This window comes from Macrobrachium nipponense, chromosome 29, assembly GCF_015104395.2.
Source record: "Macrobrachium nipponense isolate FS-2020 chromosome 29, ASM1510439v2, whole genome shotgun sequence".
NCBI classification, from domain to species: domain Eukaryota; kingdom Metazoa; phylum Arthropoda; class Malacostraca; order Decapoda; family Palaemonidae; genus Macrobrachium; species Macrobrachium nipponense.
Window position 1 is genome coordinate 27,605,943 of NC_061092.1, and position 27,374 is coordinate 27,633,316.

General features: G+C 38.6%; 1 protein-coding gene across 3 annotated transcripts in view; it reads right to left on the minus strand.

The window, feature by feature from the left end:
* Nucleotides 1-27,374, minus strand: part of LOC135206212 (tubby protein homolog) — a 427,064-nt gene that overhangs the window by 49,851 nt on the left and 349,839 nt on the right. For all 3 annotated transcript variants that reach the window (XM_064237549.1, XM_064237550.1, XM_064237551.1), the window contains one exon: nucleotides 25,449-25,595. In XM_064237549.1, coding sequence (XP_064093619.1) covers nucleotides 25,449-25,595 — 147 coding nt within the window. Of the gene's footprint in view, nucleotides 1-25,448; nucleotides 25,596-27,374 lie in introns of those variants that run through there.

Below are 27,374 nucleotides of genomic sequence, written 5' to 3' on the forward strand. Positions count from 1 at the left end.
ACCCCATCAAAACCAAATCTCGACGAGGTTCCATTTAACCCCATCAAAACCAAATCTTGACGAGGTTCCACTTAACTCCATCAAAACCAAATCTTGACGAGTTCCACTTAACCCTCCCATCAAAAACCAAATCTCGACGAGGTTCCATTTGAACTCCATCAGAACCAATCTCGACAAGGTTTCCACTTAACTCCATCAAAACCAAATCTCGACAAGGTTCCATTTAAACTCCATCAGAACAAACATTCTCGACCAAAGAGGTTCCATTTAACCCCCATCAAACCAAATCTCGACAAGGTTCCACTAAAAACCAACACCATTCCAAAACCAAATCTCGCCATTCAGGTTCCAACCTTAAACCCCATCAAAAAGGAAATCTCGACGAGGTTCCACTTAACCATCCATCAGAAACCCCCAGAATCTCGACAAGGTTCCACTTAACCCCCATCACGACTTCCGAAAAACGAGGTTCCTTAAACCCCATAAAACAAATTCTCGACAGGGTTCCATTTAACTCCATCAGAAAACAAATCTCCACAAGGTTCCATTTTAACCCCCATCAAACAAATCTCGACAAGGTTCCAACTTAACTTTCAAAAGACAATTCTTCCCGGGAAAAAACAATTTTCCACCTTAACAAATCAAACCAAAATCTCGACGAAGGTTCCACCCCAAATTAAAAAACTCGACAAGGAACCAAATCCTCGGACAAGGTTCCACTTAACCCCATCACAACCAAATCTCGACGAAGGTTCCACTTAACATTAAGAACCAAATCTCGAAAACAAGGTTCCACTTAACCCATCAAAACAAATCTCGACGAAGGTTCCACTTAACCCATCAAAACCAAATCTCGGACAAGGGTTCCACTTAACCCCAATCAAAACCAAATCTCGGCGAGTTCCATGGAACCCAATTCAAAACCAAACTTGACCGAGGTTCATAAACTCCATCAGAAACCAAATCTCGCACAATGGTTCCCAATAACCCCATTCAAAACCCCAATCTCGAAAACCGAATTGGTTCCACTTACTCCATCACAGAACAAATCGCGACTAAGGTTCCACCACACTTAACCCCATCAAAACCAAATCTCGAACAAGGTTCCATTTAACCCATCAAAAACCAAATCCGACGAGGTTCAACTTAACCCCTCCATCAGAAACCAAAATCTCGAACAAGGTTCCACTTAACTCCAATCAAAACGAAAACTCGATGGAGGTTCCACGTTTAAACCCATCCAAAACCAAATCTCGACAAGGTTCAATTTAACCTCCAAATCAGAACCAATCTCGACAAGGTTCCATTGTAACCCCAATCAAAACCAAATCTCGACGAGGTTCCACTTAACTCATCAGAAACCAAATCTCGAAAAGGTTCCACTTAACCCTACTCCGAAAATCCGCCAAATCTCGAACAAGGTTCCACTTAACCCCTCCATCAAAAGAAACCAATCTCGACGGAAGGTTCCATTTAACCCCATTCAAAAAACCAAATCCTCGCCACGGTTTTCCAAGTTAACCAAACCATCGGGGCCAAATCTCGACAAGGTTCCACTTAATTAACCCATCAAAACCAAACTCTCGACCGACGGGTTCCACTTAATCCCCTCCATCAAAAGAACCAAATCCGAAGGTTCCACTTAACCCATCAAAACGAAAACTCGCGCGAATGGTTTCCAACTTAACCCCATCAAAACCAAAAATCTTCGAAACGAAGGTTCCATTTGAACCCTCATCAAAAGACCAAATCTCGACAAGGTTCCATTAACCGGCCATTCAAAACCAAATCTCGAATCCAATGTTTTCCAGTAACCCCTTTCAAAAAAACCAAATTCTCGACAAGGTTGTTCCACTTTAACCCCATCAAAACCTAAAGATCTCGGAGGTTCCACTTAACTCACTCAGAACGGCAATTTCCTCGACAAGGTTAAGGTCCACTTTAACCCATCGAAAACCAAATCTGTCAGAACGAAGGTTTCCACTTAACCCCAATCAAAACCGAAACTCCGACGAAGGTTCCACTTTAACCCCATCAAAAACCAAATCTCGACGAAGGTTCCACTTTAACTCCCATCAGAACCAAACATCTCCGACAAGGTTCCCATTTAACCCCATCAAAACCAAATCCCTCGACAAGGTTCCAAAACTTAAAACCCATCGCCAAATCTCGACAAGGGTTCCACTTAACCCCATCAAAACCAAAGGTCTCGGCGAAGGTTCCAATTTAACTCCATCAAACCAAAATCTCGAAACCAAAGTTCCACTTAACCCCCTCAAAACCAAATCTCGGACGAGGTTCCACTTTAACCCCAATCAAAACCAAAATCTCGACAAGGTTCACGTTAAACCCCATTCCAAACCAAATCTCCGCGGTTCCTTTAACCCAATCAAAACCAAATCTTGAACGAGTTCCCATTAACCTCCATCAGAACCAAATCTCGACAAGGTTCCCACTTTTAACCCCTCCAAACCAAATTCTCGACGAAGTTCCAAACTTATACCTCCATCAGAACCAATCTGGACAAGGTTCCACTTTAACCCCATCAAAACCAAATCTCGACAAGGTTCGCTTTTAACCCCTATCAAAACCCAAATCTCCGGACTTAGGTTTCCACTTAACTCCATTCAGAACCAAATCTCGACAAGGAGGTTGTTCCAACTTAAAACTCCATTCCAACGAAAAACCTCAGATGAAGGTTTCCATTAACGGGGCCCATTCCAAAACGAAATTCTCGAACCATGGTTCTATAACAAAATCCAAATCAGAACCACCATATCGGAACAAGGGTTCCATTTAACCCCATCAAAACAATCTCGACTGAAGGTTCCAAACTTAACGCCATCAGAAACCAAATCTCGGACCGGTTCCACTTTAAACCCTCCATCAAAAGAACCCAAATCTCGGACAAGGTTTCCATTAACCCCATCCAAAACCCAAATCATCGACGAAGGTTCCAACACCTTTAACCCTCCGTCCAAAATAACCAAATCTCGAAGAGGTTCCCGCTTTTAAACTCATTCAAAACGAAAACCTCGAAACGATTGTCCCCCTTAACCCCGTCAAAACCAATGGTTCTCGACAAGGTTCCATTTAACCCCTCCGATTCAAAAGAACCAAATCTCGACAAGGTTCCATTTAACGGCCCATTCAAAACCAATCTTCGAACCCAAGTTCCAAAACGTTACCCCTCAAAAACCAAATCTCGACAAGGTTTCCACTTAACCCCATCAAAACCAAATCTCGACGGTGGTTTCCACTTTAAACTCCATCAAAAGAACCCAAATCCTCGACAAGGTTCCATGTTAACCCATGCAAAACCAATCTCGAACGAGGTTAACCACTTAACAGAATCAAAACCAAATCTCGACAAGGTTCCACTTAACACCCACCTTTCAAACCAAATCTCGACGAGGTTCCTTTAACCCCATCAAAACCAAATCTCGGACTTAGGTTTCCAACTTAACTCCATCAGTAACCAAAGCCCTCGAAAACAAGGTTCCATTTAACCCCATCTGAAAACCAACTCTCGGACGAGTTGTTCCCCACTTAACCCCTCCATCAAAAAGACCAAATCTCGACAAGGTTCAACTTAACCCCTCAAAACCAAATTCCTCTACAAAAGGTTCCAAATTTTAACACCATCGCCAAATCTCGCAGGTTCCACTGTAACCCTCCATCTCAGAACCAAATCTCGACAAATGTTCCACGGTAACCACTTAACCCCATCAAAAACCAAAACATCTTTGACAGAGGTTCCACTTCAACCTCCATCAAAAAACAAATCTCGACGAGGATTGTTCCATTTAAGAAATCTCCACTCAGAAAAACACCACATCTCGACAAGGTTGTTCCACTTAACTTGTCAGACAAAAAACGAAAAAATCGGACGAAGTTTTCCACTTAACCCCTATCAAAAACCAAATCTTGACGCGGTTCCGACGTTAACTTCCATTCAGAAGCCAAATCTCCGACCAAGGTTTGTGCCACTTAACCCCACCATCAAAACCAAATTCTCGACGAGGTTCCCATTCAACCCCATCAAAAAACCAAATCTTGACGGATGGTTCACCTTAATAACTCCATCAAAACCAAATCTCGACAAAGGTTCCACTTAACTACCTCAAAACAAAAACTCGACGAAGTTGCCACTTAACCCCACATCAAAACCAAATCTCGACGAGGTTCCACTTAAACCCATCAAAAACCAAATCTCGACGGGAGTTCCATTTCAACCGCCCCAAATCAAAAAACCAAATCTTGACGAGGTTTCCACTTAACTCCATCAAAACCAAATCCTCGATGATGGTTCCCATTTAACTCCATCAGAAACCAAATCTCGACACGGTTCCACTTAAACTCCATCAAAACGAAAACTCGACGAGGGGTTCCACTTAAACCCATTCCCCAAAAGCCAAAATCCAAGTTCGACAAGGTTCCACTTAACTCCATCAAAACCTAAATTCTCGACAAGGTTCACTTAACGTTCCATCAGAAACCAAATCTCGGACAAGGTTCCACTTTAAACTCCATCACAACCCAAAATCTCGACAAGGTTCCAACTTCAACTCCATCCAGAACCAAATTCTCGACAAGGTTCCACGTTAACTCCATCAAAACCAATCTCGACAAGGGTTTCCACTTAAACATCCATCAAAACCAAGTCTCGACAAGGTTCCACTTAACTCCATCAAAACGAAAACATCGACGAATGAGTTCCACTTAACTCCATCAAAACACGGAAAACGCGACGAAGTTCCCACTTAACTCCAATCAAAAACAACGAAAACGTCGACGAGGTTCCACTTAAACTCATCCAAAACCAAATCTCGATAAGGGTTCACCCTTAACTCCATCAGAACCAAATCTCCTGACAAGGTTTCCACGTTAAACTCCATCAAAACCAAATCTCGACAAAGGTTTCCACTTAACTCCATCAAAACCGAAAATCTTGACGAAGCTTAGTTACACTTAAACTCCATCAAAACGGAAAACTCGACGAAGTTCCACTTAACTCCATCAAAACGAAAAATAACTCGACGATGGTTCCACTTAACTCCATCAAGAAACCAAATCTCGACAAGGTTTCCACACTTTAACTCCATCAAAACCAAATCTCGGGGACAAGGTTCCACTTGAACAACTCCATCAAAAACCAAATCTCGGACAATGGGTTCCACTTAAACTCCATCAGTAAGCCAAACTCTCGACATGGTTCCACTTAACTCCATCAGAACCAAATCTCGACAAGGTTCCACTTAACTCCATCAAAACCAAATCTCGATAAGGTTCCACTTAATTCCATCAAAACGAAAACTCGACGAAGTTCCACTTAACTCCATCAAAACGAAAACTCGACGAAGTTCCACTTAACTCCATCAAAACGAAAACTCGACGAGGTTCCACTTAACTCCATCAGAACCAAATCTCGACAAGGTTCCACTTAACTCCATCAAAACCAAATCTCGACAAGGTTCCACTTAACCCCATCAAAACCAAATCTCGACAAGGTTCCATTTAACCCCATCAAAACCAAATCTCGACGAGGTTCCACTTAACTCCATCAGAACCAAATCTCGACAAGGTTCCACTTAACTCCATCAAAACGAAAACTCGACGAGGTTCCACTTAACCCCATCAAAACCAAATCTCGACAAGGTTCCATTTAACTCCATCAGAACCAAATCTCGACAAGGTTCCATTTAACCCCATCAAAACCAAATCTCGACGAGGTTCCACTTAACTCCATCAGAACCAAATCTCGACAAGGTTCCACTTAACTCCATCAGAACCAAATCTCGACAAGGTTCCATTTACCCCATCAAAACCAAATCTCGACGAGGTTCCACTTAACTCCATCAGAACCAAATCTCGACAAGGTTCCACTTAACTCCATCAAAACGAAAACTCGACGAGGTTCCACTTAACCCCATCAAAACCAAATCTCGACAAGGTTCCATTTAACTCCATCAGAACCAAATCTCGACAAGGTTCCATTTAACCCCATCAAAACCAAATCTCGACAAGGTTCCACTTAACCCCATCAAAACCAAATCTCGACAAGGTTCCACTTAACCCCATCAAAACCAAATCTCGACGAGGTTCCACTTAACTCCATCAGAACCAAATCTCGACAAGGTTCCACTTAACCCCATCAAAACCAAATCTCGACGAGGTTCCACTTAACCCCATCAAAACCAAATCTCGACGAGGTTCCACTTAACCCCATCAAAACCAAATCTCGACGAGGTTCCATTTAACCCCATCAAAACCAAATCTCGACGAGGTTCCACTTAACTCCATCAGAACCAAATCTCGACAAGGTTCCATTTAACCCCATCAAAACCAAATCTCGACGAGGTTCCACTTAACTCCATCAGAACCAAATCTCGACAAGGTTCCACTTAACCCCATCAAAACCAAATCTCGACAAGGTTCCATTTAACCCCATCAAAACCAAATCTCGACGAGGTTCCACTTAACTCCATCAGAACCAAATCTCGACAAGATTCCACTTAACCCCATCAAAACCAAATCTTGACGAGGTTCCACTTAACTCCATCAAAACCAAATCTCGACGAGGTTCCATTTAACTCCATCAGAACCAAATCTCGACAAGGTTCCACTTAACTCCATCAAAACGAAAAATCGACGAAGTTCCACTTAACCCCATCAAAACCAAATCTTGACGAGGTTCCACTTAACTCCATCAGAACCAAATCTCGACAAGGTTCCACTTAACCCCATCAAAACCAAATCTCGACGAGGTTCCATTTAACCCCATCAAAACCAAATCTTGACGAGGTTCCACTTAACTCCATCAAAACCAAATCTCGACAAGGTTCCACTTAACTCCATCAAAACGAAAACTCGACGAAGTTCCACTTAACCCCATCAAAACCAAATCTTGACGAGGTTCCACTTAACTCCATCAAAACCAAATCTCGACGAGGTTCCACTTAACCCCATCAAAACCAAATCTCGACGAGGTTCCATTTAACCCCATCAAAACCAAATCTTGACGAGGTTCCACTTAACTCCATCAAAACCAAATCTCGATGAGGTTCCACTTAACTCCATCAGAACCAAATCTCGACAAGGTTCCACTTAACCCCATCAAAACCAAATCTCGACGAGGTTCCACTTAACCCCATCAAAACCAAATCTCGACGAGGTTCCACTTAACCCCATCAAAACCAAATCTCGACGAGGTTCCATTTAACCCCATCAAAACCAAATCTCGACGAGGTTCCACTTAACTCCATCAGAACCAAATCTCGACAAGGTTCCATTTAACCCCATCAAAACCAAATCTCGACGAGGTTCCACTTAACTCCATCAGAACCAAATCTCGACAAGGTTCCACTTAACCCCATCAAAACCAAATCTCGACAAGGTTCCATTTAACCCCATCAAAACCAAATCTCGACGAGGTTCCACTTAACTCCATCAGAACCAAATATCGACAAGATTCCACTTAACCCCATCAAAACCAAATCTTGACGAGGTTCCACTTAACTCCATCAAAACCAAATCTCGACGAGGTTCCATTTAACTCCATCAGAACCAAATCTCGACAAGGTTCCACTTAACCCCATCAAAACCAAATCTCGACAAGGTTCCACTTAACCCCATCAAAACCAAATCTCGACGAGGTTCCACTTAACTCCATCAGAACCAAAATCTCGACAAGATTCCTTCAACTTAACCCCATCAAAACAATCTTGACGAGGGTTTCCACTTAACTCCATCAAAACCAAATCTCGACAAGGTTCCATTTAACTCCATCAGAACCAAATCTCGACGAGGTTCCACTTAACTCCATCAAAACGAAAAATCGACGAAGTTCCACTTAACCCCATCAAAACCAAATCTTGACGAGGTTCCACTTAACTCCATCAAAACCAAATCTCGACGAGGTTCCACTTAACCCCATCAAAACCAAATCTCGACGAGGTTCCATTTAACCCCATCAAAACCAAATCTTGACGAGGTTCCACTTAACTCCATCAAAACCAAATCTCGATGAGGTTCCATTTAACTCCATCAGAACCAAATCTCGACAAGGTTCCACTTAACTCCATCAAAACGAAAACTCGACAAGGTTCCACTTAACTCCATTAGAACCAAATCTCGACAAGGTTCCACTTAACTCCATCAGAACCAAATCTCGACAAGGTTCCACTTAACTCCGACAAGGTTCCCACTTAACTCCATCAGAATCAAATCTCGACAAGGTTCCACTTAACTCCATCAAAACCAAATCTCGACAAGGTTCCACTTAACTCCATCAAAACGAAAACTCGACGAAGTTCCACTTAACTCCATCAAAACGAAAACTCGACGAAGTTCCACTTAACTCCATCAAAACGAAAACTCGACGAGGTTCCACTTAACTCCATCAAAACCAAAACTCGACAAGGTTCCACTTAACTCCATCAGAACCAAATCTCGACAAGGTTCCACTTAACTCCATCAAAACCAAATCTCGACAAGGTTCCACTTAACTCCATCAAAACGAAAACTCGACGAAGTTCCACTTAACTCCATCAAAACAAAAACTCGACGAAGTTCCACTTAACTCCATCAAAACGAAAACTCGACGAGGTTCCACTTAACTCCATCAGAACCAAATCTCGACAAGGTTCCACTTAACTCCATCAAAACCAAATCTCGACAAGGTTCCACTTAACTCCATCAGAACCAAATCTCGACAAGGTTCCACTTAACTCCATCAGAACCAAATCTCGATAAGGTTCCACTTAACTCCATCAAAACCAAATCTCGATAAGGTTCCACTTAACTCCATCAAAACCAAATCTCGACAAGGTTCCACTTAACTCCATCAAAACCAAATCTCGACAAGGTTCCACTTACCTCCATCAGAACCAAATCTCGACAAGGTTCCACTTAACTCCAGTCAGAAACCAAATCTCGACAGGTTCCACTTAACTCCATCAAAACCCAACCAATCTCGAAACAATGGTTCCACTAAACTCCCATCAGAAACCAAATCTCGACAAGGTTCCACTTAACTCCATCAAAACCAAATCTCGACAAGGTTCCACTTAACTCCATCAGAACCAAATCTCGACAAGGTTCCACTTAACTCCATCAAAACCAAATCTCGACAAGGTTCCACTTAACTCCATCAAAACCAAATCTCGACAAGGTTCCACTTAACTCCATCAGAACCAAATCTCGACAAGGTTCCACTTAACTCCATCAGAACCAAATCTCGATAAGGTTCCACTTAACTCCATCAGAACCAAATCTCGACAAGGTTCCACTTAACTCCATCAGAACCAAATCTCGACAAGGTTCCACTTTAACCTCCATCAGAACCAAATCTCGACAAGGTTCCCACATTTAACTCCATCAAAACCAAATCTCGACAAGGTTCCACTTAACTCCATCAGAACCAAATCTCGACAAGGTTCCACTTAACTCCATCAAAACCAAATCTCGATAAGGTTCCACTTAACTCCATCAAAACCAAATCTCGACGAGGTTCCACTTAACTCCATCAGAACCAAATCTCGACGAGGTTCCATTTAACTCCATCAGAACCAAATCTCGACGAGGTTCCATTTAACTCCATCAAAACCAAATCTTGACAAGGTTCCACTTAACTCCATCAAAACCAAATCTCGACGAGGTTCCACTTAACTCCATCAATACCAAATCTCGACAAGGTTCCACTTAACTCCATCAAAACAAAAACTCGACGAGGTTCCACTTAACCCCATCAAAACCAAATCTCGACGAGGTTCCAGTTAACTCCATCAAAACCAAATCTCGACAAGGTTCCACTTAACTCCATCAGAACCAAATCTCGACGAGGTTCCATTTAACTCCATCAGAACCAAATCTCGACGAGGTTCCACTTAACTCCATCAGAACCAAATCTCGACGAGGTTCCATTTAACTCCATCAAAACCAAATCTTGACGAGGTTCCACTTAACTCCATCAAAACCAAATCTCGACGAGATTCCACTTAACTCCATCAAAACGAAAACTCGACGAAGTTCCACTTAACTCCGTCACTCCCGTTCAGCAAACGTTGAAGTTGAAAGTTCTGGTTTCTCTCTCATCATTAACCTCGAGGCCAAAAGGTCACGGCCACCATAAATATCGAGAGCAGCGAGACACTCCCTCCGGTAAACACCATCAATTTCAGTCGAAGCGATTAATCCCTAACTGAGCCGAGCAGAGGACCATTTGGGACCGGTTGATAAGCGGCGAGGTTTATCCTTCGTATCATTGATGAAGCTTTGAGCTTCTCGCTAATGAAGTGACACTTTGTTGGTGGATCAATCATCAATCGCTCGGAACAGTAACAGGAATGGAAGGGGTTGCAGCTAGGGGCCGAAGGGGCACTGGTAGTGTGATTAGTACCGTCCTATCCAAGTGCATTTCCTATTACTTCTATTATTTCTTTCTACAGAACACAATGTTCCTTGGAAGCTTGAATTTTCAAGTCATTGGCCCCTGTGGTGGGCTTGTTCCGAATGAATAATGTTATATTTCTGAATATAATAATAATAATAATAATAATAATAATAATAATAATAATAATAATAAGTAATAATAATAAATACAAGGAAATGTATATAGTAGGCCTTACAAGAATGTACAACCACACACACACACACACACACACACACACACACACACATATATATCTAATATAAATATATATATTATAATATAGTAAATATATATATATATGTATATACCTCATTCGGTGTACTGTAGGGATTACTTAAGGTTCTTTGCATTGTTCCTTCGGCTTGTGGCTGTAACCACCTTCATTCCTTTTATTTTACCTCCGTTCATATTCTACTATTTCTTCCCTCTTTCTTTCCACCCTCTCCTGACAATTGATCCATAGTGCAACTGCGAGGTTATCCTCCTGCTCCACTTTAAAGACTTTACACTCAATTTCCCTTTCAGCACTGTGAATGGCCTCATAGGTCCCACGCTTGGCCTTAGGCCTAAATTTTATATTCCCTTTTCAATCTCCATAAGAGAAAAAATTGATGAAAAAAAATGGAGGGAAAATACGCGAGAGCCTGCGCAGTCTAATGAAAAGAAGAAGAAGAAGAAAAAAAAACAGGAGTCTGCGCAGTCTAATAGAAAAAAAAAATGGACAAGAGAACAAATTCGCCCTGAATTTGTTTTACTTCTTTCCTCCTTCCATTAAGAGCGACCGAATCAAATGCTCGGCCTGAGCTCAATTGGGGATTCTCTTTTTAAGCAGCTAAAGCGCTTTCACGCTGCTTTCCGATACATCCGCTATTCGGAGATACAAGGCGGGATTAGGCGCCATCCATTCAAATTCAGATGGAAGGATACTAGCTGGTGGGTGGGTGGGGGCGGGTAGCCGATAGAAGTGTTACACTTTGATCTTTACTTATTTCTAAAATGGCATTTAACCGTAACTATAATTGTATAGCAAAATATAATAATAATAATAATAATAATAATAATAATAATAATAATAATAATAATAATAATAATAATAATAATAATAATAATAATAATAATTGTTAAGAAATTCAGTCTCGTGAAAACAAATTGTTAAAAAATCCACAATTATATATTAAAATATATCTCTATGTAAAAAAAACAGACTTTCGAACACCTGAACTGTTCCTCATCAGTGTAGACGTTAAAATGTAAATGGAGAGGGTAGTTTCCCCCTGAATATCATATAATAATAATAATAATAATAATAATAATAATAATAATAATAATAATAATAATAATCAACGCCATAGTCAATACTCAACGCCGGAAATATGATAAAAGCCATAAACACATGGGCAGTGCCAGTAATCAGATACAGCGCAGGAATAGTGGAATGGACGAAGGCAGAACTCCGCAGCATAGATCATTGAAACATTAAACATATGACAATACACAAAGCACTACACCCAAGAGCAAATACGGACAGACTATACATAACACGAAAGGAAGGAGGGAGAGGACTACTAAGTATAGAGGACTGCGTCGACATCGAGAACAGAGCACTCGGGCAATATCTGAAAACCAGTGAAGACGAGTGGCTAAAGAGTGCATGGGAAGAAGGACTGATAAAAGTAGACGAAGACCCACAAATATACAGAGACAGGAGAATGACAAACAGAACAGACGACTGGCACAACAAACCAATGCACGGACAATACATGAGACAGACTAAAGAACTAGCCAGCGATGACACATGGCAATGGCCACAGAGGGGAGAGCTAAAGAAGGAAACTGAAGGAATGATAACAGCGGCACAAGATCAGGCCCTAAGAACCAGATATGTTCAAAGAACGATAGACGGAAATAATATCTCTCCCATATGTAGGAAGTGCAATACGAAAAATGAAACCATAAACCACATAGCAAGCGAATGCCCGGCACTTGCACAGAACCAGTACAAAAAGACGCATGATTCAGTGGCAAAAGCCCTCCACTGGAGCCTGTGCAAGAAACATCAGCTACCTTGCAGTAATAAGTGGTACGAGCACCAACCAGAGGGAGTGATAGAAAACGATCAGGCAAAGATCTTCTGAGACTATGGTATCAGAACAGATAGGGTGATACGTGCAAATAGACCAGACGTGACGTTGATTGACAAAGTCAAGAAGAAAGTATCACTCATTGATGTCGCAATACCATGGGACACCAGAGTTGAAGAGAAAGAGAGGGAAAAAAAGGATAAGTATCAAGATCTGAAAATAGAAATAAGAAGGATATGGGATATGCCAGTGGAAATGGTACCCATAATCATAGGAGCACTAGGCACGATCCCAAGATCCCTGAAAAGGAATCTAGAAAAACTAGAGGCTGAAGTAGCTCCAGGACTCATGCAGAAGAGTGTGATCCTAGATAGGGCGCACATAGTAAGAAAAGTGATGGCTCCTAAGGAGGCAGGATGCAACCCGGAACCCCACACTATGAATACCACCCAGTCAAATTAGAGGACTGTCATAGAGCAAAAAAAAAAATAATAATAATAAAAAAAATAAAAAAAATAATAATAATATAATAATAATAATTTTTTCACTTGCATGAAATCTCAATATACCCGGATCCGAGACAGAGTCTCGCCCGAGCATCAGAATAACTTCACTTATCTTCATTTGGATTAAGGCTCAGTAGTGACAAGCGCTTCCAAATGTGAAGAAATCGAGAAAGATTAAGTATATCTTGGTTTAAACCAGACCAAACTGAGTGATAACAGTTCTCCTAGGGTTGGCCCGAAGGCTAATATATATATATATATATATATATATATATATATATATATATATATATATAATATATATGTTATGTATATATATGTATATATATATATATATATATATAATATATATATATTATATTTTGATGAGGCTAGGAACCAATTGGTTACCTAACAACGGGACCTACAGCTTATTGTGGGATCCGAACCACATTGTATCGAGATGCGAATTTCTAATCACCGGAAATAAATTCCTCTGATTTCGCGTTGGCAATTGAGAAAGATAAGAGGGTATTGTGGCTAACAGATACTACATATTACGAAAGGGAGTTTGCAGCTTTCCTTGAGCCTATACGAGTAACTGCTATATCTATTTTTAGCCTTTTACTTATCCTCCATTCTCCTTCCTTTCTTCAAGTCTCCATACTTCCACCGTTTAACCCTTGTATTTCATCCCCTATATAATCTGGACCTCTTCATATTGCTGTTCAACCACTCCAACTCCCTCTTTTCACTGCCTTCAGCGCCAAATGGCCGTAAGTGCCTCAGTGGTGCTTGGCTTGACAGCCTAAATTACACAGTCAAATAAAACCCTAATTAACCGCAGATTGATTCTAAAATTGGAATCAATCCTTTCTAGGAATTCTGGTAATTTGGAGGATGGGGTGGTGGGGGAGGGAAGGAAGAACACTGGCATTAATTACTTTTTGTAATTTTCGTTCCTCCATAAGCGTATTATTCTCTGCAAATTCGGAACTCTATTTTCGAAACACTAGGATTTATTGTGTTAGTATTCTTAAACTAATAATAATAATAATAATAATAATAATAATAATAATAATAATAATAATAATAATAATAATACAAAAAGGCAAAGTAACGAGAACTGAAGATATAAAACTACCAGATGGGAGCAACATCAAACACATAGATGAGACGGGATACAAATACCTGGGAATAATGGAAGGAGGGGATATAAAACACCAAGAGATGAAGGACACGATCAGGAAAGAATATATGCAGAGACTCAAGGCGACACTCAAGTCAAAACTCAACGCCGGAAATATGATAAATGCCATAAACACATGGGCAGTGCCAGTAATCAGATACAGCGCAGGAATAGTGGAATGGACGAAGGCAGAACTCCGCAGCATAGATCAGAAAACCAGGAAACATATGACAATACACAAAGCACTACACCCAAGAGCAAATACGGACAGACTATACATAACACGAAAGGAAGGAGGGAGAGGACTATTAAGTATAGAGGACTGCGTCAACATCGAGAACAGAGCACTCGGGCAATATCTGAAAACCAGTGAAGACGAGTGGCTAAAGAGTGCATGGGAAGAAGGACTAATAAAAGAAGACGAAGACCCACAAATATACAGAGACAGGAGAACTGACAGACAGAACAGACGACTGGCACAACAAACCAATGCACGGACAATACATAGACAGACTAAAGAACTAGCCAGCGATGACACATGGCAATGGCTACAGAGGGGAGAGCTAAAGAAGGAAACTGAAGGAATGATAACTGCGGCACAAGATCAGGCCCTAAGAACCAGATATGTTCAAAGAACGATAGACGGAAATAACATCTCTCCCATATGTAGGAAGTGCAATACGAAACACATAGCAAGCGAATGCCCGGCACTTGCACAGAACCAGTACAAAAAGAGGCATGATTCAGTGGCAAAAGCCCTCCACTGGAGCCTGTGCAAGAAACATCAGCTACCTTGCAGTAATAAGTGGTACGAGCACCAACCTGAGGGAGTGATAGAAAACGATCACGCAAAGATCCTCTGGGACTATGGTATCAGAACGGATAGGGTGATACGTGCAAATAGACCAGACGTGACGTTGATTGACAAAGTCAAGAAGAAAGTATCACTCATTGATGTCGCAATACCATGGGACACCAGAGTTGAAGAGAAAGAGAGGGAAAAAATGGATAAGTATCAAGATCTGAAAATAGAAATAAGAAGGATATGGGATATGCCAGTGGAAATCGTACCCATAATCATAGGAGCACTAGGCACGATCCCAAGATCCCTGAAAAGGAATCTAGAAAAACTAGAGGCTGAAGTAGCTCCAGGACTCATGCAGAAGAGTGTGATCCTAGAAACGGCACACATAGTAAGAAAAGTGATGGACTCCTAAGGAGGCAGGATGCAACCCGGAACCCCACACTATAAATACCACCCAGTCGAATTGGAGGACTGTGATAGAGAGAGATAATAATAATAATAATAATAATAATAATAATAATAATAATAATAATAATAATAATAATAATAATAATAATATTTTGGTAGAAGACCCTCTTTTAGGCAAATGCTGTTAAAAAGGATGGCAGAATTAAGCGAGTTGATTTTATATATTGTTTTTTCTATTTTCCTTACAATTCGCTTCTCAGGCTCAGCGATGTTTCTTAGTAACTGGCCAATATTCATATTGGGAATTTTCAAAAATTGTAAATGCTGAAGGAATATTTTATTAGAACAGGATATCAGGTCCAGGTCAAGCAGGGGTCGTCGTCAGTGCCGGTATTATTCCGTAGGTGTAGTTCAGTTCGGGCCGGGTCGTCTTTGGTTTATGGGCTGGTATTGGTGCTGGTATCACGTGACGTTTCGACCTCGTAGGCCATCGTTTATAACAGCAATAATAATAATAATAATAAGAACACATTTAAGATAAGCAAAGAAACACAACAAACTTTTCAGCACACCGTTTTAAAATGATATCCAGCATCGTAATCAGCAAATCAATTCTGTATATATATATAATATATATATATATATATATATATATATATATACATATGTATGTATGGTATGTATATATATATATATATATATATATATATATATATATAGTAGTATGTACTGTATATATATATCATATATATATATATATATATATATATATATATATATATATATATTTGTATATAACTTATTCTTTGTAATTTTCGTTTCCTCCATAAGCGTATTATTCTCTGCAAATTGGGAACTCTGTCTTCGAAACACTAGGATTTATTATGTTAGTATTCTTAAAATAATAATAAAAATAATAATAATAATAATAACTATAATAATAATAATAATAATAACAACACATTTAAGATAATGCAAAGAAAACAACAACAAAAACTTTTCCAGTACACCGTTTTTAAATTGATATCCACGTCATCATAACTCAGCAAATCAATTCTGATAATAATATATGATATATATATAAGTCATATCACATTACCGTGATTCATATACATATATCGAGCTACAAATGTCCTTTAATATCTAATTCGCTCTACCTCGGAATTAATATATTTTCATGTATTATGTTTAACCGAAGGGGAATTTATTCAGCGATAATAGAATTGCCGGCCGACGGGCACGAACCATCGACATCTTCAATTCCAGGACTGGCAGTGAAGCCTTACCCCACCCCGCCACCACAAGAGGATATAAGTTTATGCCGCCTGCCATCTCAAATACCTGCCGCGCTCAGGTATTTTTAGTTTTGGAGACTGCATCAAACCCCGCAGCAGGTATTTGAGATGGGAGGTGGCATAAACTTATATCCTCTTGCGGTGGAGGGGTGGGCTAAGGCTTCACTGCCAGTCCTGGAATTGAAGATGTCGATGGTTTGTGCCCGTCGGCCGGCAATTCTATTATCGCTGAATAAATTCCCCTTCGGTTAAACATAATACATGAAAATATATTAATTCCGAGGTAGAGCGAATTAGATATTAAAGGACATTTGTAGCTCGATATATATATATATATATATTATATAATATATATATACATATATATATATATATATACTAATATAATATATATATATATATATATATAAATCTAGGTCTATGAGTTATAATTTTTCACAGCAATAAAATTGACTAATGCAATGGAAAATCTAATTACCCAGATTAAAATGCATAATTCTATCCTACGAATAATAACAATATATAATATATGAAATTCATAATATGTCTTTGCAACTGCGATTCCTGGAATGAACAGTAACGAAACAATAAAATTTGAAATAATAAGAAAAATAATATTTGCTGCAAAAGAGAGAGAAAAAGTGATTCGCTCATAATTCTGCTTTGTACACCAAAATGAAGGGAAAAAACTATACAATCTTTTACCAATAAAGGATTCTCGAAGGTCAATCATTCTTTTCTCAGTCAAGAAGGGGTCGGGTCCACGAGTGGTATTGCTTAGGGGGTTGGTGTACACTGGGAGGGAGAAGGGGGGAGGGGGAGGTGGTGGGAGGGGAGGTAGGGATGGTGAGAGGAGGGGGAAATAGGAAGGGAAGGAGGGGATGAAGGGAAAGGGAGTGGAGAGGGAGTGAGGGGTGGGAATGAAAGGAGTAGAGCAAGGGGGAGGGGGAAGAGGAGGGAAGGGAAGAGGTGGGGATGAGGGGAAAGGAGGGAGGAGGAGGGATTACGGTACTATGCCAATAATTTCCAGCTCATGATGGATCAAGTTTCATCGTTAAATTCTGGAGAGAGAGAGAGAGAGAGAGAGAGAGAGAGAGAGAGAGTGAGGGGCTTTTACGAGCCCGTTACTTCGAGGATAAGGAGCCTCTTTTACTGAAGTCAGTAGTTATCAGGACTGCAGCCGTTTATGACTAAAGTTAGGGCTGTTATACTGAGAGACTTTTGTGCGTGAAAAGTGACCGTGGTTTATTGCGGCGACCAGACGGGACTCAGAAGCAGTATTAGCTATAGCTATCATGATTTGCTATGTTTGTATGTACGTATGTATGTATTTATTTATTTATGCGTACACACACTCACATATATATGTATGCAATAAACCATTATCTAAGTTCTTCCTGAAAGCACATACTATTCTCAATTTGAGTTTCAGGGAAAATACATTTATCAAATAGGAATATTGCTGAAAGTGCATTATATCAACTCACGAAATTATAAGAGTAAACTAAAGATAATTCTGTTTTTATTTCGGTTGAAGAGAAAGTAATCACTGATGGCGTAAACTTTGAAGAAAAAAAAAAAACTGCTCTTTCGCAAACAAGATGAAAAATTTTCAGCAGTTGAAATATAATTTTTTTAATAAAACACGAGAATTCACGGAAAACCATAAACTTTTGTGAAATTGTGAAAACCCTTTAAAAACTGAAATGCGAAAAATAAGATAGTGAGCTAGTAAATCCAGTAACGTAAACTTTTGAGAAATTGTGGAAGAAATGAAACAGTAAGACATTTAGCCAATAAATCTCTCGGTGTGCTTTCTTATAAGGGCAACAAATGAAATGTTTCACGAGGCACAAAGTACAAATGGAAAAAGAGACGGGTAAAAAATGAGCCGAAGTTTCTTCGGTGCAATCGAGCTTCCTATATAACGGCCCATGAAACTCTCATCCGCGGTCCATGAAATTTTCAGCCACGTCCCCGGTGGTGGCTTGTGCTGTTGGCACATATAGCGTGCCTGACGCACGATCAATGGTAACTTTAACCATGAATAAAATAAATACTACTGAGGAAAGAGAGCTGCAATTTGGTATGTCTGATGATTGGAAGGTGGATGATCAAAATACCATTTTGCAGCCCTCTAGCCTCAGTAGTTTTCAAGATCTGAGGGCGGACAGAAAAAGCGAGGACGGACAGACAAATAGCCATCTCAACAGTTTTCTTTTACAGAAAACTAAAAAAAAATAGTAGTTCATGGCAGTATACATTAAGAGGGTAAATGAAAACACGAAAGACCTTGTGAGACTATGAAAGCCTTTTGAAAGTCTGAAATGAAGCAATTAGACATTTTAAGACATGTAGCCAGCAAATATCAGTGCTTTCCTATAAATGCAACAAATGAAAAATGGTTCATAAGGCACAAAGCACAAATGAAGAACAAGAAAAAATGGAAGTTCACAGCAATATACATTAAGAGTTTAAATGATGAGAGCATCTGGTCTCGTATGGTCCTTGGAATTAAAATCCCTTTTGCTTTGAACAAATGGGAACGATTTTCTCCCGTTGCGGTGGACCGCCTGAGTTAATCTCATCCTCTTTTTAAAACGTTCACTTTTCTGGGATGGAATATTTCAGGGTACATGTCTTTCTTAAAAGGGTGTCTCACCGGGAATGAGAGAGAGAGAGAGAGAGAGAGAGAGAGAGAGAGAGAGAGAGAGAGAGAGAGAGAGAGAGGTGGTTTAAAAATATTAGTGTTGAATTTTCAACATTAACTCGGTTACATCAGCAGTTTATAGGGGAGAGAGAGAGAGAGAGAGAGAGAGAGAGAGAGAGAGAGAGAGAGAGAGAGAGAGAGAGAGAGAGAGAGAGAGACTTTTCCACATTTGACAAAGGTTCAAAAAGGGAAAAGAAAAACAGACTTAATGTTGAAAATTCAACATCGATAGCATATTTTCTTGAAGTCGCCCCCCACCCACCCCCTTATCTCTCTCTCTCTCTCTCTCTCTCTCTCTCTCTCTCTCTCTCTCTCTCTCTCGCAAACCTTGAGCATGAAATACACTAGCTCCTGCCCTCCATTAAAAAAAAAAAAAACGAAAAAGAGGCTTTCATAATTGCGGTAATAACTGCAGCTATTCTATCATCTAATGCTTCGCAACTTCGCGATGTCTGCCTTGACATTTTGCGAAATCTGGAAGATAAAATAAAAGAGACTCTCTCTCTCTCTCTCTCTCTCTGAGGGTCCCTCCCATTGTCTCCCATACTAAAGGTCACAAGATGTATTGAGGGGACGGACGCAGAAATGACCATCCTTTGTATTCTTTCAACGTTTCTCGTCCGGGCGTTTATTTATTTATTTGCCTGGGAAGTCTTCCATTGCTTTAAATGTGTGTTTCCTGAGCTGTGCAGCTTCCCTCTTTATTTCGACTTCGTTTTTCCAAAGTATGAGTAAATTCTCCTATTCCTCTCTTTATTTATTATTCACTATTTCGGCTTCGTTCTTCCAAAGTGATAGTAAATTCTTCCATTCCCCTCTTTATTTATTATTCACTATTTCGGCTTCGTTCTTCCTAAGTATTAGTAAATTATCCCATTCCTCTCTTTATTTATTAATCATTATTTCGACTTGGTTTTTCCAAAGTATTAGTAAATTCTCCCATTCCTCTCTTCATACATTATTCATTATTTCGACCTCGCTTTTCCAAAGTATTAGTAAATTCTTCCATTCCTCTCTGTATTATTCATTATTTCGACCTCGTTTTTCCAAAGTATTAGTAAATTATCCCATTCCTCTCATATATTATTCATTATTCCGACTTCGTTTTTCCAAAGTATTAGTAAATTATCCCATTCCTCTCCTCATATATTATTCATTATTCCGACTTCGTTTTTCCAAGGTATTAGTAAATTCTCCCATTCCTCTCTTTATTTATTATTCATGAGATTCAGTTCAGCTTCTCATAAGCCTCAGTCACCCAGGCTTCCTTCTACAAATCCTTTTTAGTTACTTGTGCAGGACAGGTAGGATGGGTCAGTGCTGTATATGAACTTGGAGTATGAGAGTCCTACAGGGCACAGGTATTAGTCAAAGTTCGGAGAGAGTGGATGCAAAATCCAGCTCCAACAGAGGGCAAGAGCTGGTTCTCTGACCCTTGGCCTTCTTCCCATAGCAGATTGATTAAGTGACATACTTGTAGACGTTACTCCCAGTTTTGTCAACAGGAGTCAGTGTGTTTGCTACACTGGAAAACACTCTACGGATGTGGAACAAAGAAATTTGTTTAGGAATGAGGATTTTATGCCATTTTTTCTACAGTCAGAGAAACATTCTTCAGAGTAAAATCTTTCACAGACACAAATTCTTCACTGTAGAATTCTTCACAGAAACAAATCCTTCACTGTAAAATCCTTTACATAAAATCCTTCACAGAAACAAATCCCTCAGTGTAAAATCCTTTACATAAAATCCTTCACAGAAACAAATCCCTCAGTGTAAAATCCTTTACATAAAATCCTTCACTGTAAAATCCTTCACATACAATCCTTCAAAGAAATAAATCCTTCTCTGTAAAGTCCTTTACATAAAAAAATCCTTCACAGAAACAAATCCTTCACTGTAAAATCCTTTACATAAAATACTTTATCACTGTAAAAACCTTTATATAAAACCCCCACAGAAACAAATCCTTCACAGAAACAAATCCTTCACTATAGAATCCTTTACATAAAATCCTTCACAGAAACAAATCCTTCACTGTAAAATACTCAACATGAAATCCTTCACTGTAAAATCCTTTACATGAAATCTTCCACAGAAACAAATCCTTCACTGTAAAATCCTTTACATAAAGTCCTTCACAGAAACAAACCCTTCACAGAAACAAATCCTTTACATAAAATCCTCACAGAAACAAATCCTTCACTGTAAAATCCTTTACATATAATCCTTCACAGAAACAAACCCTTCACTGTAAAATCCTTTACATGAAATCCTCCACAGAAACAAATCCTTCACTGTAAAATCCTTTACATAAAATCTTTCACAGAAACAAACCCTTCACTGTGAAATCCTTTACATAAAATCCTCCAAAGAAACAAATCCTTCACTGTAAAATCCTTTACATAAAATCCTTCACAGAAACAAACCCATCACTGTAAAATCCTTTGCATAAAATCCTCTAAAGAAACAAATCCTTCACTGTAAAATCCTTTACATAAAATCCTCAAAAGAAACAAACCCTTCACTGTAAAATCCTTTACATAAAATCCTCAAAAGAAACAAATCCTTCACTATAAAATCCTTTACATAAAATCCTTCACAGAAACAATTCCTTCACTGTAAAATCCTTTACATAAAATCCTTCACAGAAACAAGTCCTTCACTGTAAAATCCTTTACATAAAATCCTTCACAGAAACAAACCCTTCACTGTAAAATCCTCAAAAGAAACAAATCCTTCACTGTAAAATCCTTTACATAAAATCCTTCACAGAAACAAACCCTTCACTGTAAAATCCTTTACATATAATCCTCAAAAGAAACAAATCGTTCACTGTAAAATCCTTTATATAAAATCTTTCACAGAAACAAACCCTTCACTGTGAAATCCTTTACATAAAATCCTCCAAAGAAACAAATCCTTCACTGTAAAATCCTTTACATAAAATCCTTCACTGTAAAATCCTTTACATAAAATCCTTCACAGAAACAAACCCATCACTGTAAAAATCCTTTGCATAAAATAAAAATCCATCAAAAGAAACCAAATCCTTCACTGTAAAACTCCTTTAAAAACATAAAATCCGTCCAAAAGAAACAAACCAAACTTCACTGTAAAATCCTTTACATAAAATCCTTCACAAAAACAAATCCTTCACTGTAAAATCCTTTACATAAAATCCTCAAAAGAAACAAACCCTTCACTGTAAAATCCTTTACATAAAATCCTTCACAGAAACAAACCCTTCACTGTAAAATCCTTTACATAAAATCCTTCACAGAAACAAATCCTTCACTGTAAAATCCTTTACATAAAATCCTTCACAGAAACAAACCCTTCACTGTAAAATCTTTACTAAAATCCTTCAAAACAAAGACAAATTCACTCCTGCACCCTTGTAAAATCCTTTACAAAAATCCTTCACAGAAAACAAAAACCTCTTCACTGTAAAATCCTTTACATAAAACCCTTCCACGAAACAAAACCCTTCACTGTAAATCCTTCATAAAATCCTCAAAGAACCAATCTTCACTGTAAAATCCTTTACATAAAATCTCAAAAGAAAACAAACCCTGCTTCCACTCCGTAAATCCTTGTACATGAAATCCTTCACAGAAACAAATCCTTCACTGTAAAATCCTTTACATAAAATCCTTCAGAGAAACAAATCCTTCACTGTAAAATCCTTTACATAAAATCCTTCACAGAAACAAACCCTTCACTGTAAAATCCTTTACATAAAATCCTCAAAAGAAACAAATCCTTCACTGTAAAATCCTTTACATAAAATCCTTCACAGAAACAAATCCTTCACTGTAAAATCCTTTACATAAAATCCTCAAAAGAAACAAATCCTTCACTGTAAAATCCTTTACATAAAATCCTTCACAGAAACAAAACCTTCACTGTAAAATCCTTTACATAAAATCCTTCACAGAAACAAATCCTTCACTGTAATATCCTTTACATAAAATCCTTCACAGAAACAAACCCTTCACTGTAAAATCCTTTACATAAAATCCTCCACAGAAACAAATCCTTCACTGTAAAATCTTTTACATAAAATCCTTCACAGAAACAAACCCTTCACTGTAAAATCCTTTACATAAAATCCTTCACAGAAACAAACCCTTCACTGTAAAATCCTTTACATAAAATCCTTCACAGAAACAAACCCTTCACTGTAAAATCCTTTACATATAATCCTCAAAAGAAACAAACCCTTCACTGTAAAATCCTTTACATAAAATCCTCAAAAGAAACAAATCCTTCACTGTAAAATCCTTTACATAAAATCCTCAAAAGAAACAAACCCTTCACTGTAAAATCCTTTACATAAAATCCTCAAAAGAAACAAACCCTTCACTGTAAAATCCTTTACATAAAATCCTCAAAAGAAACAAACCCTTCACTGTAAAATCCTTTACATAAAATCCTTCACAGAAACAAACCCTTCACTGTAAAATCCTTTACATATAATCCTTCACAGAAAACAAATCTTCACGTAAAATCCTTTACCTAAAAATCCTTCACAGAAAACAAAATCCTCCACTGTAAAACCTTTACATATAATCCTTCACAGAAACAAACTCTTCACTGTAAAATCCTTTACCTAAAATCCTTCACAGAAACAAATCCTCCACTGTAAAATCCTTTACATAAAATCCCAAAAGATACAAACCCTTCACTGTGAAATCCTTTACATAAAATCCTTCACAGAAACAAATACTTCACTGTAAAATCCTTTACATAAATCCTTCACCGAAAGAAAGAAATCCTTCCAACTGAAAAATACCTTCATCCTTTACTAAAAAATCCTCAAAAGAAACAAATCCTTATCCACTGTTAAAATCCTTTACATAAAGTCCCTCAAAAGAAACAAATCCTTCACACTTGTAAAATCCTTTTCACATAAAATCCTTCACAGAAACAAACCCTTCACTTGTAAAATCCTTTTACATATTAATCCTCAAAAAGAAAACAAACGCTTCACTGTAAAATCCTTTACATAAAACAGAATCCTCAAAAGAAAACAAATCCTTCACTTGTAAAATCCCTTTACATAAAATCCTTCACAGAAACAAACCCATTCACTGTTAAAACAATCCTTTACATATAATCCTCAAAAGAAACAAACCCTTCCACTTGTAAAATACCTTTTAAACTAAAATCCGCTCAAAAGAAACAAATCCTTCACTGGTAAAATCCTTTACATAAAATGCCGTTCACAAAAGAAAACCAAAAACCCTTCACTGTAAAATTCCTTTATATAAAATCTTTCAAAAAAAAGAAACAAACCCCTTTCACTCGTAAAATCCTTGCACAATAAAATCCTCAAAAGAAACAAACCCTTCACTGTAAAATAAACCTGTTTACATAAAATCCTCAAAAGAAACAAATCCATTCACTGTAAAACATTCCTTTACATAAAAATCCTTCACAGAAAACAAATCCTTCACTGTAAAATCCTTTACATAAAATCCTTCACAGAAACAAATCCTCCACTGTAAAATCCTTTACATAAAATCCTCAAAAGATACAAACCCTTCACTGTAAAATCCTTGACATAAAATCCTTCACAGAAACAAACCATTCACTGTGAAATCCTTTACATAAAATCCTTCACAGAAACAAATCCTTCACTGTAAAATCCTTTGCATAAAATCCTTCACAGAAACAAACCCTTCACTGTAAAATCCTTTGCATAAAATCCTCCACAGAAAACAAACCTTCCCACGTAAAATCTTGCATAAAATCCTCCACAGAAACAAACCCTTCACTGTAAAATCCTTTACATAAAATCCTCAAAAGAAACAAATCCTTCACTGTAAAATCCTTTACATAAAATCCTTCACAGAAACAAACCCTTCACCGTAAAATCCTTTACATAAAATCCTTCACAGTAAATGTCAAGAGGCCAAAGGCATTAGTAAAAAAATTAAATAGAAAAAATTAAATGAAAAAAATGATTGAATGAAAGTCGTCCCAGAAGAGAGAGATAGAGAGAGAGAGAGAGAGAGAGAGAGAGAGAGCTTCTCACCTGAGACGTTATTGGTGTTGGCGTTGTCTTCCTCGTCGTCGGTGAAGTCGGACGTCTGTCCAACGACGGGTAGGACTTGGACGGTTGTCATGGCGGCGTCCGGGCTCACGCCGTCCGTCATTGCGTACTGCAGCGGACCGTCGTACCCTTGGGAAGAGGCAAGAAGAAGGATGATAATTGATAATATGTACCTTCGTACGTTGAGAAAGAATAGAATGTTAACAGGGGAGGAGGAAAAGAATGATAATATTATGTACCGTCGTAGCTGAGAGGAAAAGAATGATAATATTATGTACCGTCGTAGCTGAGAGGAAAAGAATGATAATATTATGTACCGTCGTAGCTGAGAGGAAAAGAATGATAATATTGTGTACCGTCGTACCCTGGGCAAGAGATGAGAATGGTAATAATATGTACCGTTGGTACCGTTGTACCTTAAGAAAACAGAAGAATGTCCGTAATATGTTCCGTTTTAACTTGAGAAAGAGTAGAAGAGAGGAGAGGAAGAATGATAACATGTACCCTCGTACCTTGAGAAAGAAAGAGGAATGATATTAATTAGTACCGTCGTAACCTGACAAAGAGCGAGGAATGATATTATGTACCGTCGTACCCTGAGGAAGTGAAAAGAAGAATATGTACCGTCGTACCCTGTGAAAGAGCGAAGAAAATTTCCAAGGTACATTTCAGTGCCTCTTACACTTAAATACACTTCACTTATTACAAAACCTCCAAGGTACACTTCAGCTTCTCCCGATACATGCTTCCGTTTCACCAGAATGTTGATGCACTGAAGTTTCTCCAACATCACAAAGATACACTTCATTTTCCCCAACGTAAATCCTCATACACTTACACTCCAACTAATGAAGCGTTTCCTCTAACTTGTACCATTCCAGAAACGGAAACCGCTCACCCATTCCCAACACCAGTTAAAAATAATAAGTAAATAAAAAGTAAATGAATAACAAACATTCAGTAAATCTATAATAATAAAATCCGAGTAGATCTTCTTTGTCCTCCCTCGGGTGACAGTAGGGGAAACATGACACAGCCACCCACCTACTGTAAACCGGTTTGTCCGCCCCAGGTGGTGGCGTGCTAGGTAGGGGATAGGGAGGGTAGGGGAGACAGCAGCGCCTGGTTGCAGCGCACTTAGCGAGCTCTAATAAGCTCTTAAGTAAATGAATATAACATAAATAATATGCAAAACGTCTATCTATTACGGCATCCCATCTTCCAACTAAGCCAGGATTATTATCGTCGTCTTAACCAGTCGTCTACCCAAAAAGGAGAGAGACGAGCATCAATTATTCAGGCATAAACACGGCAGGTTCTTGGCTGCTGAGCCGTTTAGTTGACAAACGAGACGATACAGGCATCGAAAGTCCCCATTTGTTATTTCCCGTACCAAAATGTGATGCCTACTTGGCTGGAATGTGGGCTATATAGATAGCGCTTCAGTAGTTTAAAAAGGTTTGCTTGAACACCTGAGCACATATACACATACACAAAACAAACACACACACATATATGTGTGTGTTTGTTTGTGCGCGGGCACAAGTTCATACAACTTGTTCAGTACGACTGTGGACAGGAATCCTTTATTAGCATAATTTATTTGCTTTTGAATACTTTTCAAATCTTATACTTCTTCATGTGGGTTCTAGTAAAACTATTTTTATAATAATAATAATAATAATAATAATAATAATAATAATAATAATAATAATAATAATAATAATAATTTAAAACAATTGTCTTATATAAGCTAACACTAAGCCTGCCAAAGACTAATTCGAAGAGAAGGGCTATTTTGTAGTAACAAATCCTCAGTAGAGACTAGCACAGCACTGGTACAAAGTATGCCTACCACAGCTTCTTGTAAATGGAATCACCCTAGCCTGATCCAGATTGGCTTGGAAT